Source organism: Condylura cristata, unplaced genomic scaffold, assembly GCF_000260355.1.
Source record: "Condylura cristata isolate star-nosed mole 26May11 unplaced genomic scaffold, ConCri1.0 scaffold00015, whole genome shotgun sequence".
Taxonomy (NCBI): Eukaryota; Metazoa; Chordata; class Mammalia; order Eulipotyphla; family Talpidae; genus Condylura; species Condylura cristata.
Genome location: NW_004567116.1, coordinates 48,875,722 through 48,897,358, shown reverse-complemented (window position 1 = coordinate 48,897,358; position 21,637 = coordinate 48,875,722). Strand labels below are relative to the sequence as shown.

At 41.0% G+C, this 21,637-nt stretch overlaps 1 protein-coding gene across 1 annotated transcript in view; it reads left to right on the top strand.

Moving 5' to 3' along the window:
• ME3 (malic enzyme 3, NADP(+)-dependent, mitochondrial) overlaps positions 1 to 21,637 on the top strand; it is a 189,255-nt gene that overhangs the window by 132,990 nt on the left and 34,628 nt on the right. The window contains exon 6 of the mRNA XM_004683273.2: positions 8,782 to 8,885. Within this exon, the coding sequence (XP_004683330.1) occupies positions 8,782 to 8,885 (104 nt within the window). The remainder of the gene's footprint in view (positions 1 to 8,781; positions 8,886 to 21,637) is intronic.

Below are 21,637 nucleotides of genomic sequence, written 5' to 3'. Positions count from 1 at the left end.
TAAGGCAAAGGAATGGTCATTTTTTAAAATTTTTGACTTGGTTGTCAAAAGGTTATATTGATATGCATTCTTCAGCATATCTTTCCAGAAAATGTGACAAGATTCTTTGCAAATCTTCCTCCACCGTGGACTCTATTTCTAAACAAAAATGGGCAAAGAATGATTAGTCAGGCTTTCTCTACAATATGAATCAAATGAGAGACAGATCTTGTTTCAAAAAGGGTGGAACTGGGCCCTCCCTGGTGGCACAGCGGGTTAAAGCACAGCACTGAAAATCTAAAGCCACTTCCGCATGAGTTCGATTCCCGCCTGCCCCGGAAGGGACCACATGGCGTGGCAGACCTCTCCTGGCCCGCCCGCTGCTCCCCTCAGCAGTGTACTTCGTCGATCTGCCTGTTCTGTTCCCCACTCTGTCTCTGGTGAGGCCTCTCGCCGCTCCTGAGCCTCTGGCCTGTACCCCAGTTCTGTATGCACAAATAAATAAATCTTTAAAAAAAAAAAAAAGGGTGGAACTGGATAAGAGAGAGCAAGAATAGGTCAGGCGTTAATAACCACCAGGTTAGAATCTGATATAAGAACCAAGGCAGACCCCACCTGGAAACAGACCTGAAAACAGGCCTGCCAAATTGAGCATTTATGGATCACAGTAAACCCCTGTGGAGAGAGAGAGGAATCACAAGAGATTATAACATCACAAGTTGAGAACTACTATCCAGAATTCAAAAAAAGAAAAAAGATTGAAGATTGTATCTTCTTATCTAATAATAACTCAGGATGACTTTGTCTACACAGCACAGAGATTGATGAATTCAGAAATTTAAGTCAAAATAATACAAGAGAATTCAGAAGGACAGCTCAAAGAAATACAAGAAAACTTAGAAAAACTAATTAAAGAATTACCACAAAATTCAGAAAAGCAAATTATTGAGCTCAAAAAGAAACTCAATGAACAGAATGTAGAATTTGAAACTCTAAACAAAAAAGTGACAAAAAAATCAGGAAGGTGAAAATACAATAAATGAGAACATGGTCAAAGACTAGGGTGCTTAGATTGTGGGTGTGGGGTGGGCATCTGTCTAAGTGTGACCTTTTTCCACTAACTCATGTACAGTGTTGTAAACCAATGTTATCTCTATAAAAGAAGGGAAAAATTATTGCCTACATAACTTTATATAAAAGGAAAAATTTTGCCCACACATTCAATTTGTGGTCCCTTCCAATACTTGTTTGTATTCCAATATTTGTAATTATTTACTAATTATAATCATAATTTTGTTCTAAATTTTCAATGCAGATTATTTTGTGAATACTTCATTTATTTAACAAACGTTTATTGGGTATTTACTATGTGTCAAGCACTCTGCCAGATGTGAGATAGACAAGTGGCAGCTATTAGTGAGTAGAATATTCTAGTTGTCAGTGCTTGCACACTGTCACCTAATTAATTACTTTTGTGGCAAATGTGTTATGTCTACTCACAGGGCATATGTCTCTCCTTGGGCTTGAGACCTCTGAATGGCTGCTCCCCCTTGGTGTGGAAGGAAGAGTAAGTCCCCTGGACCTGCTGCCTCCTGTCAGGAAGGACCAGGGTATTCCCCAGCTGGGAGGGGGCATAGCCTTACCCACTTTGCAGCACTGGGAAAGCAGGAGGTTGGGAAATATAGATGAAAAAAGTAGGTCTCCTTTCCGGTAAAAACAATAGCAATTCCTGCATGTGCCAGTCATAGTTTTAGATCTTTAGATCAGTAAGTCTCATTTAATTTTTACAATTGTATTGATACTAGACTGCCCACAGTAAAGATGAGGATTTAGACTCCAAAGTATGGTGACTACTTAACCATAGTTCTGGGGTTTGAGCCCAAGTTCCTCAGCCCCAAGTACCTAGTCACATGTTCCATGGCTTCAAGAGGCCTGGCACTGTGTCATAGACGAGGTAGTGATGACTGGGAATAGAGATTTCTCACAGTTGCCTTCTTCATGGGCACTCAGGATCAGGTCCTGGTAAACCAAGGCTATATGCATGTTCCTCCCCCTCCAAAGAAAAGTGAATACCTGCCAGGGCCTCTTTAAGAAACCCAGCAAATAGTTTCATTGCATTTGTTTGTTTAAAAATATATTATAAGGAAAAAGTAGAAGGATATATGCCTTAGTTATTTTTGGATGGGGATAACAATTTTTATGTTCTTTATGACTTTATTATGCTTATTATTTTTCCAGTGAGCTCCCATTATTTCTACAATACCAAGATACATTCAATTCTTTTTTAAAAAAGAAGTCAGAGGTCTCCCTTGTGGTGCAAGGGATTAAAGTGCAGCACTATGAAGCTATCCGCAGCCACTGCAACACAAATTTGATCCCTGGCCAGGGAGGTGACCCACATGGCACAGTAGACCTCTCCTGTATCATCCTTTGCTCCCCTCAGCAGTGTATTTCAGTAGATCTGACTGTTCTGTTCCCCACTCTGTCTCTGGTGAATCATCTCACCCCCCACACCTCTGGCCTGTACCCCAGTTCTTCTATGCATGAATAAATAAATCTTTAAAAAGAAAAGAACTCAGCACACACAAAAAAATCCAATTACAAAGAGGTTAAAATTGGGAAGACACTGTTTTACCCCTTTTCAAATGAATCTCTATGTGATCTCCCACTGAAGTTTTTCTTTTTTCTTTTGGCAAATCAGTTTGCAAGACTTCCTCTCCCCACAAGTCTTGAGGCACTTTCTCCCCCAAGCCCGCCAGAGACTTGCTTTGCAGCTTTCAGCTCACACTGAGGCGAGGAGGGCACTGCTGTGAGGGGCTGGTGTCAGAATATCTAGACCATCTGCATGTGTCTATAAAACTTCTGAGGCACCAGGAGCTTTAATCAGGGCCATAAAACATCCCTCCTTATTTCCTGTTGAAGGAAAACGTTTGTTATTTTGAGCCCTGGAACTTGAAGTCACTATTACATGTGAACTCCAAGGAGATTTGGAAAAATAAATAATTGGAGCAGTGATCACATGAAGGAGGGAGGGACATCCCATGATGAAGTGCCCAAGGGCAGCTGCTCTGGCCACCATCATGGTTGATGTGGGTTGGTTTGTGCCTTTTGTTTCTTCTACACAGAGCAGAACCGCAGACTGTTCACTTTAAAAGAAGCCTGAAATATTTGTCCTCAATCAATTTATGTCACATAGAAAACAGAGTTCCCAAGCAGAAATAGTGCCCCTAGGTTTGAATTGAGACCCAGTACTGCTAACCTCTGCTAAGAGTCTCAGGGTGACAGAGTGGGAGTGAGGGCCCTGGCTTAGAGTCTTCTGGTGCAAGTTGAACCTCCATGGATTCACTCACACAGAGATGCTGTGTGAGTCTCAGCATCTTATTCGGGGGGTCGGGGCGGGGGAGTTGTGTGTGCGTGGGAAGACAAACACGGGACAGGAATGGTCATAGCACCGGGTAAAGGTGTCTTGGGACATTACTGGACTGGGGAAGACTCATGGGATTCCCTCCTAGAGGTGGGTAGTAAGGGTTCTTCTACCTTGCAAGATCATATTACTGCAGCTAGCAGATGGTCAGCATGCACTGGTGAGGCCATGAGAGGCATGTGCTGTGCACGTGAACATTGATGGGGTCCTTCTTGGAACCTTTGTAGCTTAGACTTGGCCTCAGCTGAGCTCTCAATGAAGTGCAAAGTGGGTATCACTGCAGCTCTGAGGACAAGGGTTCTGGGTCCACAGCATGAACCCAACCCACAGTCTCCAAGACCCCGGATGCCATCGGAGTAACATCTCAAAGTGCCTATTACTACAAAGATAAATAATTTTTCTGGGCCAGGAGGTTCATCTCTCTTCCAGCTTAAGCCAAGTGCTCAGTGACAGGGCAAGTGAAGAGAAGAAAACCATTGTTATCCATGACATTTTTGGCTCCATGAAAAATCTTAGGAAGGCAGAGTTAGGCCAACAGCCACAGAGGGCACATTTAACTCCCACAGCAGAGGAGGAGGTTACAGTTCGCCAACTCTGGAAAAGACCTTAACTAGAATTACAGTTACAGGAATATTTAGTTCCAAAGGGAACTGTACAGTTCAGTAACTGTAACAGAACAAGGCTCATGGCTAGTAAGCTGGTCCGCCTGGGGACACCCTGGTCCAGAAGTTGTTTTCCCACCAAATTTGCTTGCTGACCTTGGCAGCTCATTTAATCTTTCTAGGCCTCAAAAACTCATTTGAAAGAGGTTAAGGCAAGTGATTTCTAAGATCTTTGTAATCTTCATAGTTCTTAATTCGACATCTCCTTAGCCCATTCCAGGGACTCAGGTGTCTCACATCAATACCTGCTTTGTAAAGGCCTGCCATCCCCCAGCCCCATAGGAATCACTGGAGAGACACAGGGAATAGGAAGCAGACACTTGCCTCAAAGAACTGGCTTTGTCTGATAAATATCATTTTCATCCTCATTAACAGAGAAGAAAAATGAAGTAAAGGAAAGCTAAATGCCTTGCCCAACATCACAGAGCTTAAATTCAAACGCATCTGATTTCAAATCTCAGAAATTCTTCGGTTCTAAAGCCAGGGCATACTGAGGATGCTGGGAGACCATCCCTGTCACAGCCACCAGGCCCAGCACTGCCCTTTCCACTGCACTATACTGCCTCCCAGCTTCCTTTTGCCTCTCCTGGAAGGGCCGCCAGATTTAGCAAAGAAAATAAAGGATGTGATTTCAATTTCTATTTCAGATAAGTGGCTAATTATTTTTAGTCTAAAATGTGTCTCATGCAATACCTGGGACATATGGAAACTGTTGATCATTCAAATTTAGTCAGACATACTGTGTTTCCAACAAGCAGTACTATCTGTTGTATGTGGGAGTCAAGAACAGAGGAACGCTGTGAGGAAAGAGTCCAGGTCTTACAGTCCAACACTTCATTGGCACTAACTGTGACAGTGGAGCCACTCAGTGGGACTTGTTCATGTCATACTAGGAGAATGTGGAAGCGCCCAGCTGCCCCCCTGCTGCTTTTAAGAAGCAATTTTCCTCTAGACAGTAGAGACAGAGCAGCTAGATGTGCACAAATGACCTGTCCCCAGCCCATTGCCCCCAGCCTGCTCATCAGGTTAATGCCTGAACCTTCTCAGCCACACTGCATTGTCCTGGGGGGCCAGGGAGGATGAAGCACCACCCCCATTTTTTCTGGTCTCTATAGCATAGATTATTGGGGTAGAATGCGCCCTGTCTTGAGACGGAATCAAAATAAAGCTTCATTTCAGCTTTGCCACTTCTGGCTGTGCAAGCTTGGACAGATAGATCTTCCTCAGCTGTAAAATGGGAAGGAGAATACTTAAGAGAGAGGATCAAGTACTGGTAATGAATAGGGTAATTACTTGAAAGTCAAACTAGGAAGTTCTACACAAATAAAAGACACTATAGCTTTTTTTTCCATGTAGAAGCTTTCTGTTGCATTGGTTAGTATGTGTGATTTTGCAGTATTTTAGGAAATTAAACATTATATTATAAAAGTAAGATAGGCCCTCCCTGGTGGCGCAGCGGGTTAAAGCACAGCACTAAGAAGCTTAAACCACTTCTGCATGAGTTCAATTCCCGCCTGCCCCAGAGGTGACCACATGGCGTGGCAGACCTCTCCTGACCTGACCGCTGCTCCCTCAGCAGTGTACCTCGTTGATCTGCCTGTTCTGCTCCCCACTCTGTCTCTGGTGGGGCCTCTCACCGCCCCTGAGCCTCTGGCCTGTACCCCAGTTCTGTATGCACAAATAAATAAATCTTTTTAAAAAAATAAAAAATAAAGGTAAGATAAAAAAAAATTTTATTTTTTTATAATTTTCCTTGTATCTCAGTGGTAACTCATATGAATGACCTTTGCTCTTGAATACTCATATACTGAGTACTTGAAGAAAATTCCTGAGTACTACTAGAGAATTTGGTTTTGTTGCTGCTGTTATTGTTTTGCTTTCCCCTGGAGATTGTGACTTGTCCCAGCAAGTGCACACAGAGTTCTGAGAAATGCACTTTTTGATACCTAACATGGCACCGATCATATCTGTGAAGTGGCAATGTTACAAATTTTAATTCACCATGGGCCCTTCCCATCTCTGCAAGAACTGGAAATGCAGATATTTTCTGTTTCTGCCAAGAGTTGTACTATTTTTGTCATTTTTGTATGCTCCTTTCCAGGTTATATGTGTGTGTTTCAAATAGTTGAAATTATGATTTTGTTGGTATCTTGCTTTTTTCACTTTAAATAATCTTGCACGTATCTGTCTTCAAAACCATCAAATGTAATGACTTGCTGTCTATCAAGTCGTTATACCAATTTTACCCCCTTGGCACAAGGTTCATTGCTTCTCCGTGGATGTAAATTTTCACTTTGATTTGGAAGAGTAGCATTAAGTACATAAAATCTCATTGTTTGACACGTAACCCCCCTCTGTCACACACACACAACTGCTGGAGAACACTTAATTGTCTTACGTACGTGTATCCCAGTGAGAGGATATTGAGAAAGGAAGTTAACAGGCACTCCCTTTCTAACAAGGGCTCATGGTGCTTTGAAGAAAGTGCTGAGGCCGCCTGTGGCACGGCATTGGTTACGAGGGGTTGGAAGTGCACGTATTTCCTGTTTTTTTCTGTCCCCCAGAACTTTATTCAGTCACCTCCTACAATGCTACCAAGACCTCATGGACCTAGAGCACTGTCTTTATCAAAAGTAAATTCTTATTATTAAGAAGATTTGCCCAAGCAGCATGTTTCAGTAGTTAAATAACAGACTCTGGAACATGAATTTGAATGCTGATTCTTCTGCTTACCTGCCCGAGAGCTGGACAGGTTGTTAAGCTACTCTGAGTCTTGTTGCTTCATTTACAAACTGGGAGAAAATAAGACCTACCTCTGCATCTGTTCAGGTCCTTTAAGAAATAGATATGTAAGAGATTTACTGGAGAGGCACCCATGAAGGACAGAATGGGGAAAACAGGAGTAGCTGGGGGAAGGGACTTTAGACTATAATCCTACTCATCCTTATGTCTTTATACCTTTAATAGTTCAAATGGAGATGAAGAAACATAAATCCTTATCCTCAGGAACTCATATTCTTTTTGGTGAGATAGACACAAAAATAGGTAATTCCAGAAGACTACATGCATCACAAGGAATTACTTCTGCTACCCAGCATGCACAGAACTGATGTTTTGAGAAAAGAAAACACTTCATTGCAAACTGATTGGCAAAGATATAGGAGTTAAATTTAAAATCTATCTCCCAAGAAAAAAAGAAATGAGGTTATATAAGTTTTAATTTTTATTGGCTAAGGAGTAGGCTAAAGGTAAGGAAATGTGAATTTGCCTGAGATTCATTAACAAGTTACAGAGAAGTTCATACATGAGGGATTATGAAGAGGTTTTTCTTCAAGTAACTAGAATTTTAACTTCTGTTTCTGAGTCCCCCATCTCTGGGATACCTTCTCTGCATTAGTGTTTCTCTGCTCAAGGTCTGATGACAACCTCTGCTGTGTCTGAAAAAGCAAGTCTCAGAGAAGAGTTAAGATTTTTTCTTTTGTGCTTTAGTTTCTGAAAGCAATTTAGCCATTGAGCCATGGTTACACTTCCTGTTTCCCAAACACACCAGGTACTTTTTCCTCCTTTTGTCTCCAGGCCCCAACCTTTCTTTTTGTTGACTTCTCAGCCTGGAGAGCCCAGCCATCCTGTCAAAATCTGCAAATCTTTTAATGCCTGACTATTTCCCCCATGACACATCCCACCCATCCCCAGTGAGAACCATTTCACTCCTCCACATGCTCCCATGAGCCACACTTTGTCCCAAAGTCACTGTACCCTGTAGTCAATGTCACTATACCCTTTAGGAGCGTTTGCACATTTAGTCATGAGCCATTTGATTGGATGCCAGCACATTGACGACAATAACCATTTTCTCCTCATCTATAAGTCCCCCACAAAGTCATCAGTGACACTTAATCTATAGATATGCTACGCATGAGTGAGTGAGTCCAGTGATTCTGAGATGTTGGGAGTGGGAGAGGCAGCTAGGAGTGGGTCAGTGAAAATGGTCACCAGATCAATGGTAGACAGTGTTTGACTGACATGACAGAAAGAACTGTAGTAGGTGAGGGTGGGGGATGTCCTCACACAGGATGGTGTGAACAGGAACATCTGTGTTAAACATAAATTTCTGGTTCTATCACTCTATCCTTGTATCCCTAGAGTTTAGCATGATGCTGGGCACATGGTAAGTATTCAAAGATTTTATTGAATAACTGAATTAATGAATGAATTAATTAATTAATGAGCAGATTTCTACTTGAGTTCCAGAACAGTGGCTTTGGGAAGACCTAATACCTCAATCAAGATACTGCTTACAGCCATTCTCAACCAGGGACAAGATGGACCCCAAGAAGATATTTGGCAATAACCAGACATTTTTCATTGTCATGTCTGGGAATACACTGACTTCCAGTGGCTAGAGGCTAGACATCCTATAATTTGCAATTCAGCACTCACATCAAAGAGTTATTCAAACCAAAATGCCAGTATTGCCACTGTGGAAATATCTGAAATAAATCCAATCTAAAATCAGAAGTTTTGAGAATTTTTGAGAAATGTTTATCTGACTCAAAATTTCCTATTTCCAAAAGGCTCAGTCAGGGCGGTAGCCTCCAGACCTTCCAGATTTGATATTTGGAGGGAGATGACTTCCTACTTCCTCTCACCCCCAAACATTGGTCCTTCCCATTAAGCAAGAGCCCTTATTAAGGAAATGGATGCTGTCTGTTCCAGGAGCTGCTCAGAGACCCTCTGTACATTGGCCTGAAACACCAGCGCGTACGTGGGAAGGATTATGATGAACTGCTGGACGAGTTCATGCAGGCCGTGACAGATAAGTAAGTGGGCCAATCTCCTTTTTGAAACAGGACTATTAAGAGATAATGTGACTAATGTAAACTCTGGTTTTAGTAGATACACAAACAAGAGGCAGGAGATGCACACTTTTCTGGATGGGTCTGGAAATTCCAACTTGACCTTATGTACCTGGGAGACTTAGAACTAAATAGAATCATTCTTTGGGAGGACATTTCAGAACAATGTAGAAAAGAAAGAAGGCTGATGACTGAAGTCCACAGTGGCCTGGAGGTAGCTGAGTATCTAATGCCCGGAGAGGAAATCCCCTTGCCCTGAGCTGTTCTGGGTTTGTGTATCAAAAGGGATGCTGTGAGAGGTGGACATAAGTATCTCCTTCTGTTGGAAGACTTTGCAGCTTGCTACATGAGTCATCACTCCCACCTTTAAGTGAGAACTAATTAGCAGTGTGCCAACTGGGTTTGAACTTAATGCCACCACTCCCAGGTCTGTGACCTTGAAGAGGTTACTGAATTTTTAAGTTTCCTTTGGTATTCTTATCTGGGGCTAAAGAAAAAAAAAAGTATTTCATTATTGTTGATATTGTTATTGTTGTGTCTTCCTTTTGCTTTTTAAAGTGAGACAAAATACTATAATTATATGGGATGAGAATGATCTTATAGAAAAGCGGGAGTTATCAGGGGACTCTTACCCCATCACAGAAACAGAACAAGGATCAGTGATGTGACTTATTGGGAGTGCTATTATAGGAGGAAATTTAAGTATTCGATACTCTTTAAGATGTCTTCCTACCTTAGTATTTTATTAAGCTCTCTTAAGATCTTTATGTAGTTGAAAGTATAGCTATTAGTAAACTCATTTTATGGAAGAGGAAACTGAGGCCCTGAAAGGCCAACAAACCTAACTTATGTCACATGATGTGTGGCATGATGACGAGTTGAGCCTCTGGGTCTGTTAACTCCAAAGCCAGATGATTTTCTACAAATTTGAGCTACCTGTACATGAAGAGAAGAAAGTAGTGGAATTAACTGGGTTTTTTTCTTTCTGCTTCCTGTTTATTTAGTGAGTCAGTAGTCATTCCATGATTCCCCACAGAGAAGTCTTCTATTTATGTGAGAAGGTTAAATCAACTAAAATATAAGAGGCTCTTCAAATTATCATCAAAATCAGTTCACAGTCTCTCAGACACATGGGGCATGCAGGGGTGAGTCCCTGGGAAGTGAGTGTGTCAGTCCAGAGGAATGTGTCCTGGCATGAAAACAATGAGGGGTTGACAGTTGGTTATTTGGACTTTTTAATAAGTTCAAGCAGATGTTTCTGTGGATATTCTAGGTAGGGAATGAGCTGGTTTTCCCAGGCACTCTTGGGAATGTAACTCTGAGATGGAAATCCCGGCCTGAGGTGAGTCAGCAGTCCCCAAGACAAACATGTATTTTAAGAAAGAACCTAGGGAAATGCTGATTCCTGCCTTTAATATCTTTGTTTCTTTCCAAACATCCTGCTAATACAAGCTCCACCTTCTTGCCATTACTCACTAATCAGAGTATGTGTCAAGATGTGGAGGCCAGAAAAGAGTCACTGTAACTCAGATACTATCTTGAGTTTGGCCACTGGGAAGGACCCACCAACACCAAAGGAGCCTCCATATAAATCTATGAGCCACAGCAATAGGCAACTATGAGTGTGTCCTCAAAGCCAAGATAAACCTGATGTTCCCATGGGCAAAACTGGATATTTCCTTCTTCCTGCTATTTCTGTTGTACCATGCAACATTGTGCCTATGTGACAAGTATCCCCGATGGTTCTCCTTACATTTTTTCACCTTTGTCACTTATGGTAGAATGGACCAGAATGGTCTATTGTTGTTTTGCACCAAGAGCCCTGGCTCTATTTGATACCTGGTCCAAGTTAGAAAGAAGTTTGATATTAGCAACCCCTGTGGGCTTTAGAAAAGGTAGGAAAGAAACTACTTCCTTATTTTCTAGCCCCTCCCCCAACCCTAAATTCCTAAATAGCTTAGACAAAAGTAAAAACGAATGGAGGTAATAGTGTGAAAAGCCTAACTTTAAGTAAGAGTTACTTAAAGTATACATCGAAATTCCAAAGACTCCAACAAAAAGCTATTGGAAATAAACAGATACAGTAAAGTGGTAGGCTACAAAAAAAAAAAAAAAAAGCTTGTTGTATTTCCTTATGAAAATAATGAGCTAGCAGAATGAGAAGTTGGGAAAATAATCCCATTTGCGACTACCTTCAAAAGAATTAAATGTGTTGGAGGAAGTTTAAATGAAGAAGTAAAAGACCTATATACTAAAACCTGTAAAACGGGCCCTCCCTGATGGCGCAGCAGGTTAGAGCACAGCAGGGCAAACAAGGCGCAGCTGCTTCAGTGCGAGTTATTCCCCCTTGAATTTGATTCCCCCCTGAGTTCGATTCCCCCTGGAGTTCGATCCCTGGAGCAGCAGGCCTCTCCTGACTGGCCCACTGTTCCCCTCAGCAGTGTACTTCCTCAATCTGCTTGTTCTGCTCCTTACTGTCTCTGGTGAATCCTCTCACCTCCCTGTACCTCTGGCCTTTATTCCAGTTCTGTATGAAAAAATATATAAATCTTTTTTAAAACTTTTTAAAAATTGTAAGACATTTTTGAAAGAAAATGAAAACACAAAGAAATAAAAAGATATCTTGTGTTCATGGATTGGAAGAATTAACATCATTAAAATGTTTACATTATGTAAAGCAATAAACAAATTCGGTTAATCCCTAGCAAAATCCCAATGACAACTAAGGTGAATTGTGGGTACCAGGAAAGTGCAGACCTCCCTGGTGGGCTGTTGAGAACCAGGAACCCTGAAAACACTTCTGGAACTGAGTAAGACAGAGGGAGACCTCTGCAAACAAAGGTTAAGATGGGCATGTAGGGGAGGAGAGCAGTAGCATACAAACACTCACCGATCCTCAGGAACAGCGCTCATCAAACGCATCCACAGCATCACTATCTTTTCCTCCACTATCCTGGAGTCTGGCGTGACAGTGCCAGACTCAATCTAGCCACCAGTTCCTGACAACCTAGTAGGAGCACCCCAAAGAAATGACCACTAGTACCAGTGGCACAGTAGCCTAATGCTTAGAACAAATTAGAAAACAAAGACAGGGAGAAGGAAAATTCCAAATAATCAAGCAAGCATCCTGGGAAAAGACACACCACTAAAAGAAAATCAGCCCCCAGAACTCAACAGCAGTGACATGAAAGAATGTTTCTGCCTTCCAGATAGAGAATACAGAATTGCCATGATTAAAAACAGAAAGAAGATGAAAAGGAAAAGAATGATATGAGAAATATAATTAAGGAACTGAAGAATAAAATTGAATCTTTAAAGAAATAAATGAAGGGAACAAAGGATAGTAAAAGATTAACAGAGAAACTAAAGAACTCTGGGGAAAGTAACAAAAACAGAATTGAAATTGAAATGGAAGAATAAATCAGTACTTCCAAAGGAAAAGATATAAAAAAAATTCCAAAAAGGGGCCCTCCCTGGTGGCACAGCAGGTTAAAGCACAGCACTGAGAAGCTAAAGCCACTTCAGCATGAGTTCAATCCCTGCCCCCCAGAAGGTGACCCTCATGGTGCAGCAGACCTCTCCTGACCTGCCCATTGCTCCCCTCAGCAGTGTACTTCGTCAGTCTGCCTGTTTTGCTCCCTACTCTGTCTCTGGTGAATCCTCTCACCACCCCTGAGCCTCTGGCCTGTACCCCAGTTCTGTATGCACAAATAAATAAATCTTTAAAAATAATAATAAATAGGGCCCCCCTGGTGGCACAGCAGGTTAAAGCACAGCACTGAGAAGCTAAAGCCACTTCAGCATGAGTTCAATCCCTGCCCCCCAGAAGGTGACCCTCATGGTGCAGCAGACCTCTCCTGACCCGCCCACTGCTCCCCTCAGCAGTGTACTTTGTCAATCTGCCTGTTCTGCTCCCTACTCTGTCTCTGGTGAAGCCTCTCACCACCCCTGAGCCTCTGGCCTGTACCCCAGTTCTGTATGCACAAATAAATAAATCTTTAAAAATAATAATAATAAATAGGGCCCTCCTGGTGACACAGCGGGTTAAAGCACAGCACCGAGAATCTAAAGCCACTTCCTCATGAGTTCGATTCCCACCTGCCTCAGAGGTGACCGCATGGTGTGGCAGACCTCTCCTGACCCGCCCACCCGCTGCTCCCCTCAGCAGTGTACTTCGTCAATCTGCCTGTTCTGTTCCCTACTCTATCTCTGGTGAAGCCTCTCACCACCCCTGAGCCTCTGACCTGTACCCCAGTTCTGTAAGCACAAATAAATAAATCTTAAAAAAAAAAAACAAAAAGAAAAGGAAATAGAATAGAAGTACAAAGGAAAAAGAATGAAAAAACACTTCATGAGTAAAGACTTCATTACTTCACCATGAGTAAAAGAAAAATGAGTTATAGGAATTCCAAAAGGTGAGAAGAGAGATGAAGGAACTAAGAAACTATTCAAGGAGATGGAGATAATCAAAGAGAACTTCCCAAGCATGAAGGAGACTGGCAAGTCTCCTGTGGGGAAGTCACTGTATCTCCAGAGATGTAAGCCCTTCATGATACCTCAATCTCTCTCGCGCCCTTTCTCTCTCTCTCCCACACTTGGACTTTGAGTTATCTTTATTCTACACTGCTTCCAACACTGCCATCATGAGGTGACAGCCAACAAAGTCCAGCCAAGAATACTTTACCGTGAAAGTTCTCCCTCCTCTATGAAAGTAAAATATAGACCTTTTCAGAAAAACAAAAACTCCAGAAACTCATTACTACTAATCCCCTACTCCAAAAGATACTACAGAAAAGTCCCAAAGCCAAAACCAAAGAGAGGAATGTATAGGAAAAACAGGATAAGGTAGGGTGAAAAAATCACAGAAAGACTAACAAAATGGCAAAAACAGATGCCAATGTACCAATACTGACCCTATATATAAATGTACTAAATTCATCAATAATAAGAAAAAAAGTTGCAGGCTGGATTAAAAAACAAAATCCTCTGTTGTCTCCAGAAAACTACATATATTTAACTACAAAAGATAAACATAGACTGAAAGGTTATAAAACAATACTCGAAGCCAATGGGTCACAAAAGAAAGTAGACACAGCTGTACTTATATCAGGTGAAAGAGACTTCAGGCTGAAAAAGATAAAAAGAGACATAGATAGTCACTGCATTATGATTATCAGGACAATATATCAATAAGATATAATGCTAATCAGCACAAACTCACCAAATGAAGAAATGTCAAAATATATCAGGCAATTATTATCAGTTCTGAAAATAGACATTAGAGAAAGTACATAAATATAGTAGACTTCAGCACTCCACTCTCAACATGGACAGATCAACAAGACAAAAAAATAAACAAGGACACTAGAGCCCTAAATAAAGACTTAGACTTCATGGGCTTCAGATATATCTATAGAATATCACACTTAAAAAAAATGCAAGTATACATTTTTCTCAAGTACGAATGGATCATTCTCCAGAATTGAACATGTATTGGGCCATACGAAAAACATCAACAGATACGTTGAGATCAAAATCATACCAACTGTCTTCTCCGATCATAGAGATATTAAACTAGAGAGAAGTAAACCATGAAAAGAAAGCAAGGAAACTTCTCACTTAATTGAGATTGAAACTCAAACTACTAGAAGACCATTGGCTTAAATAGGAGATCAAAGTAGTTGAAAAATACTTTGAGATGAACAACAATGAAGACACAACTTTCCAGAATGTATGGACAAAACAAAAGTAATAATAATAGGAAAGTATATACCGATACAGGGTCCCTCCCTGGTGGTGCAACGAGTTAAAGCTCAGCAGTATGAAGCTATCTGCAGCCACTGCAATACCAGTTTGATTACCAGCCAGGGAGGTGACCCACATGGTGTGGCAGATCTCTCCTGTCTTATCCACTGCTCCCATCAGCAGTGTATTTCAGTCAATTCACCTATTCTGCTCTCCATTCTGTCTCTGGTGAATACACTCACCTCCACCACCTCTGGCCTATACCCCCATTCTTTTGTGCATAAATAAATGTATCTTTAAAAAATAAATAAATAAAATTAAAAATAAGACGGGCCCTCCCTGGTGGCGCAGCGGGTTAAAGCACAGCACTGAGAATCTAAAGCCACTTCCGCATGAGTTTGATTCCCGCCTGCCCTGGAGGTGACCACATGGTGTGGCAGACCTCTCCTGACCCACCTCAGCAGTGTACTTCTGTGATCTGCCTGTTCTGTTCCCCACTCTGTCTCTGGTGAAGCCTCTCACCACCCCTGAGCCTCTGGCCTGTACCCCAGTGTATGCACAAATAAATAAATCTTTAAAAAAAATTAAAAATAAGGCAATACAAGCTTACATCAAGGGAAAAACAGAACTCAAAGCGACAACCTAATCTCCTATCTCAAAGAACTACAAAAAAATAAGGTAGAAGAAAGGAAGTAATAAAAGTCAAAGCAGAAACAAATGAAATAGAAATTTAAGAAAACAACCCACAAGATCAACAAAACCAAAAGTTAGCTCTTCAAAAAATAAACAAAATAGATAAACATCTAGCCAGGCTCAAAGAAAAAACAAGAGAAAATACAAATACATAGGATCATAAAAGAAAGAGAAAAAATTACAGCCGACTCAGTAGAAATCAAAAGAATAATCAGATTCAGGAATAAGTGCAAATAAACAGGATTATAAATGAAAGAAGAAATCACACATATATGGCAGAAATCAAAAGAAAAATTAAAGAATACTATGAACAACTATATAGAAACAAGTTCAACAATCTAGAAGAAATGGACAAATTCCTACAACTCAACAATCATCCAAGCTAGATAAAGAAGAAATAAAACAGGCCAATTACAAGCAATGAAATTGAAGCAATAATTAAAATCCTCCCCAACAACAAAAGCCCAGGACCAGAATAAATTTACAGATGAATTTTACCGAATGTTCAGAAAAGAACTAGTGCCTATTCTGCACAGACTACCCAAAAAATTGAGAAAGAAGGAAAACTACCAAATACTTTCTATGAAGCCAACATCACACTAATACCAAAACCTATCAATACAACACAGAAAAAGAAAACTTCAGACCAATCTCCCTAATGAACACTGATGCAAAAATCCTCAATAAAATCTTAGCCAACAGAATCCAAAAATGCATTAAAAGAATAATACACCATGACCAAGTGGGCTTTATTCCAGGAGCACAAAGATGGTTCAACATCCAAAAATCAATTATGTAATCCTCCACATCAACTGACAGAAAACTCATACTCATGGATGCAGAGAAGGCATTTGACAAAATTCAACATCCGGTTATGTTAAAGGCCCTCGAAATCCTCAGATAGAAGGAACAAACCTCAACATGATAAAAGCCATATATGACAAACCCACGGCCGATATTATTATTACAGAGAAAAGCTAAATGCCTTTCCTTTGAGATCAGGAACAAGACAAGGATGTCCATTATCATCACTGATCTTTAACATAATACCGGAAGTCCTCATCAGAGCAATAAGAGAGAAAAAAGACGTACAAGGAATCCAATAGGGAAAGAAAACGTAAAACTATCCTTATTTGCAGATGATATGATAATTTGCATGGGAAACCCTTAAAACTCCACAGAAAAACTAATCAAAACAATTAACCAGTTTACTAAGGTTGCAGGATGTAACAGTCAAAAAAAAAAAATGAGTAGAATAGCTAAAAAGATGTCTCCAAAGAGGAAATGCAAATGACCAACAGGAATATGAAAATTTTTAATAGCCCTTATAATCAGAGAAATGCAAATCTAAACCACAATGAGATACCACCTTGAGTGAGAATGACACATATTACAAAAAAACTAACAACAACAAATGTTGGAAGGATGTGGAGAAAAGGAACTCTCCTACACTGCTGGTAGCAATGCAAACTGATCCAACCACTATGGAAAGCTATGTGTAGTTTCCTCAAACTGTTAAAATGGAGTTACCATGTGACCCAGAAATTCCACTCCTAGGAATATACCCAAAGAATACAAAAAACATTAATTCAAAAGAATACTCCACACCCTTATGTTTATTGTAGCACTACTTATAACAGGTAAGACTTGGAAACAACCCAAATGCCCAAAAACAGATGACTGGATCAAGAAGATGAGCTGTAAATATGTATACACAATGAAGTACTATTCAGCAATTAAAAAAGATAAACTCATGCCATTCACAGCAATATGGATGGAGCTAGATGGGATTATGATCAGTGAACTAAGTCAGAAAGAAAAAGAAAAATATCAGATGGTTTCACTTATAGGAGGAATATAGGGGAACCAAATAAGAATTGAGGGAAAACATAATAACAATAAATAAAAAGAAATTAACAGATAACTATATCTCATAGACATTCCACAAGGAAGGGGTAGGTAGTGGGATCAAAATGAGGGTGGAAAGAGCAGAAGGGACTATGGAGATGGTGCACAGTTGAATTGGTGGTAGGAGTTCCATGAATACTATACCTGAGGAGATAGAAAACATTGTACAACAATGAACATTGATGTGAAACATATATAAATAAATAGTTTATAATTTTCTAATAAACACCAATAGTTTATAATTTTCTAATAAACAGAAATAGAACAGAAAATCATGTGATTTACTAGAAAATATCGGAAATAGCAAAAACACTTCTGAGAAAAACAAAAATGAAGATATGTATCATGTTCCCTGATGTCAAATTGTTCTACAAAGTGATAATTGAAACAACTTGGTATTAGAATAAAAATGGAAACACAGAATAATGGAACAGAATTGAGAGTCCAGAAATAAAACCACACACATATGGATAACTAATTAACAACAAAGGAGTCAAGAACTTAAAATAGACAAGGAAAATCTCTTCAATAAATGGTGTCAGGAAAACTAGTTAGTCACATGCAAAAGAATGAAACTACACCACCTCTCTCTGGCACCACACACAAAAATTACTTCATCCAGATCAAAAATTTGGATGTAAGACTTAAAACCATAGGTAAATCAAAACATATGCAATGTAATTCTTGACATCGGCCTTACAGATGAGTTTGGGGATTTGACTCCACACATGTTGATAAAAGCAAAAATAGGGCCCTCCCTGGTGGCGCAGCGGGTTAAAGCACAGCACTAAGAAGCTAAGGCCACTTCTGCATGAGTTCGAATCCCGCCTGCCCTGGAGGTGACCACATGGCGCGGGGGACCTCTCCTGACCCGCCCGCTGCTCCCCTCAGCAGTGTACTTCGTCGATCTGCCTGTTCTGCTCCCCACTCTGTCTCTGGTGGAGCCTCTCACCCTCCGCATCTCTGGCCTGTACCCCAGTTCTGTATGAATAAACAAATAAATATTTAAAAAAAAAAAGAAAGACATTCTACTGAATAGATATTTGTGCATCAACCATTCTGCTCCCCACTCTGTCTCTGTTGAAGCCTCTCGCTGCCCCTGAGCCTCTGGCCTGTACCCCAGTTCTGTATGTACAAAATAAATAAATCTTTAAAAAAAAAAGAAAAAAATAAACAAATGAAACGATATCAAACTAAAAAGTTGCATCATGAAAGAAATTTGCATAAAAAAAAGACATTCTAGGCCCTCCCTGGTGGCGCAGCAGGTTGAAGCACAGCACTGAGAAGCTAAAGCCGCTTCCGCATGAGTTCGATCCCCGCCTGCCCTGGAGGTGACCACATGGCGCGGCAGACCTCTCCTGACCCGCCCGCTGCTCCCCTCAGCAGTGTACTTCCTCGATCTGCCTGTTCTGCTCCCCACTCTGTCTCTGTTGAAGCCTCTCGCTGCCCCTGAGCCTCTGGCCTGTACCCCAGTTCTGTATGAATAAACAAATAAATATTTAAAAAAAAAAAGAAAGACATTCTACTGAATAGATATTTGTGCATCAACCATATAGCAGGGACTTAATAGTCAAAACATACAGAGAACTCTTAAAACTCAATAAGAAGGCCCTTCCTGGTGGCGCAGCCGGTTAAAGCGCAGCTCTGCAAACTAGCCACACCCACTTCAGTGCCAGTTGGATCCCGCCAGTTTGATCCCCGCCAATTCGATCCCCACCAGTTCTATCCCCACCAGTTCAATCCCCACCAGTTCAATCTCTGCCAGTTCGATCCCCAGCGCCAGCGCAGCAGACCTCTCCTGACCGGCCTACTGTTCCCCTCAGCAGTGTACTTCATAAATCTGCCTGTTCTGCTCCCCACTCTGTCTCTGGTGAAGCCTCTCATTGCCCACGCCTCTAGCTCCTATGTACCCCAGTTCTGTATGCAAAAATAAATAAATCTTAAAAAAAAAAAAGGCTTATAATCTTAAAAAATAAATTGAGCAGGGCCCTCCATAGTGGCTCAGCGGGTTAAAGCACTGCACTAAGAAGCTTAAGCCACTTCCGCATGAGTTCCATCCCTGCCTGCCCCGGAGGAGATCCACAGGGCACCGCATACCTCTCCTGACCCACCAGCTGCTCCCCTCAGCAGTGCACTTCCTCTGATCCGCCTGTTCTGCTCCCCACTCTGTCCCTGGTGAATCCTCTCACCCTCCGCATCTCTGGCCTATACCCCAGTTCTGTATGAATAAATAAATAATTCTTTAAATAAATAAATAAATAAATTGAGCAATAAGTACATAAAAATACAGCCATCTTCTCTTATTAATAGAGGAATTTTAACCAAAACAACATTGAGATGTAACCTCACACTTGTGAGAACAACTATTATTCCAAAAGATAAGATATAACAAGTATTGAAATGGATGGAACCCTTATACATTTAGGGGATTGTGAATTAGTGCAGCAATGGTGGAAAGCAAAATGGAGATTTCTTTAAAAAAAAAATAGAAGTAGAAATTCCATACACTACAGTTATCCCACTTCTGGGATTTATTTATCTGAAAAATGCAAAACTCTGGGCCCTCCCTGGTTGTGCAGCAGGTTATAGCACAGCACTAATAAGTTAAATCTCCTTCAGCATGAGTTCGAGCCCTCCCTGCCCAGGAGGTGACCCACATGGCGTGGCAGACCTCTCCTGACCCGCCCGCTGCTCCCCTCAGCAGTGTACTTTGTCGATCTCCCTGTTCTGCTCCCCACTCTGTCTTTGGTGAATCCTCTCACCACCCCTGCACCTCTGGCCTATACCCCAGTTCTGTATGCACAAATAAATATATCTTTTAGAAAATAATGCAAAAATCTAATTTGAAAAGATATATGCACCCCCATGTTTAGTGCAGCACTAATTACAACCTAAGCACCCCTGAATTAATGAGTGGAAAAAGAAAGCCTGGTATATATGTGCAATGGAACACTATTCAGTTATTTTTTAAAAAAAGCAAGATTCAGTCCTGCCATTCACGACAAACGGATGGATCTAGAGGGAATTAAGCTTCACGGAGCCATACAGAGAAAAACAAACATCATATGATTTCACTCATATGTGGTATGTAGAGAAAACAGATGAAGTAAATGCAACAAAAATAAACTTGTGTCCTCTAAATCCAATTAGTGGTTACCAGAAGTGAGGGTAGGGGAATTTGGGAAAGGGGAACAACAGTCTGGCATGGAAGAACAAAACTGGACTTTTAGCAATGCATTTAATACAATATATACACATAGTGTTTCTCAATGATTCACTCCTGAAATTTAATGTAATACCTTGATATTACCTTGTAATACCTTGTCATTCCAATTTTTTTAATTCTTAAATATTTTTTGCTATATACTTTTTAGTGTCCAGACATTTTTTTGAGTCTCTTCTACAACTGCCTATCTCTGGTCCTCTCTCTCTCTCTCTCTCTCACACACACACATATTCACACCCCATCCTACAGTAAATACCTGCAGTTCACACCATAGTGCAACAGCAATACCACAACTTATCCCACCTAGGAAGGGGGCAGCCAGAATTATAGGTGCTGCAGCCTGGAAATGTAAGAGAAAATAGTAGCAGTTACAAATATAGGCAGGGAATGTATCAAATAATGCTAACAGTCACTTGGGAGGGGGTGAGTGAAAGGAAAACTGGAACTTCAGTAGTGATGTTGATGTAGTTTTTACAATTACAGCACTGTAAAAATTACAGCACTGCGCACCTGAAACATATAACACTATAAACCAATGTTACCTTAATAAAAACTTATTTAACAAATTACCCACTCCAGTGGCCCTCCCTAGTAGCACAGCGAGTTGGAATGCAACACTGTGAAGCTGGCCACAGCTGCTTCAGTACAAGTTCGATCCCCAGCCCCGGAGGTGGCCCACATGGCACAGTAGACCTCTCCTGACCTGCTCAATGCTCCCCTCAGCAGTGTACTTTGTTGATCTGTCTGTCCTGCTCCCCACTCTGTCTCTGGTGAATCCTCTCATCATCCTTGCACCTCTGGCCTGTACCCCAGTTTTGTATGCACAAGTACATAAATAAAATCTTTAAAGAAAATAAAGATAAAATAATTACCCATTCCAGCACCCATGCCATGTAGGCTGACTTGAGCTCCGGGCTTCTGTAGTTTTGAAGCTTCCTTGAGCAAGAGCCAAGCACTCTGTACTCCATCTTCACAACACATCTGCTGCTCCTGAGTTTTCTTCTTGTATGATAACCTCACAGGTAGTGCTGTGCCCCTGGTTGCTTTGCCCTGAACAACTTCATGGCTTTTAAGCCTGGACTAAGTGGACTTGCACTGTGGGAAAAGCACTTCCAAGCATTCCACCCCTGAACATACAATCTAA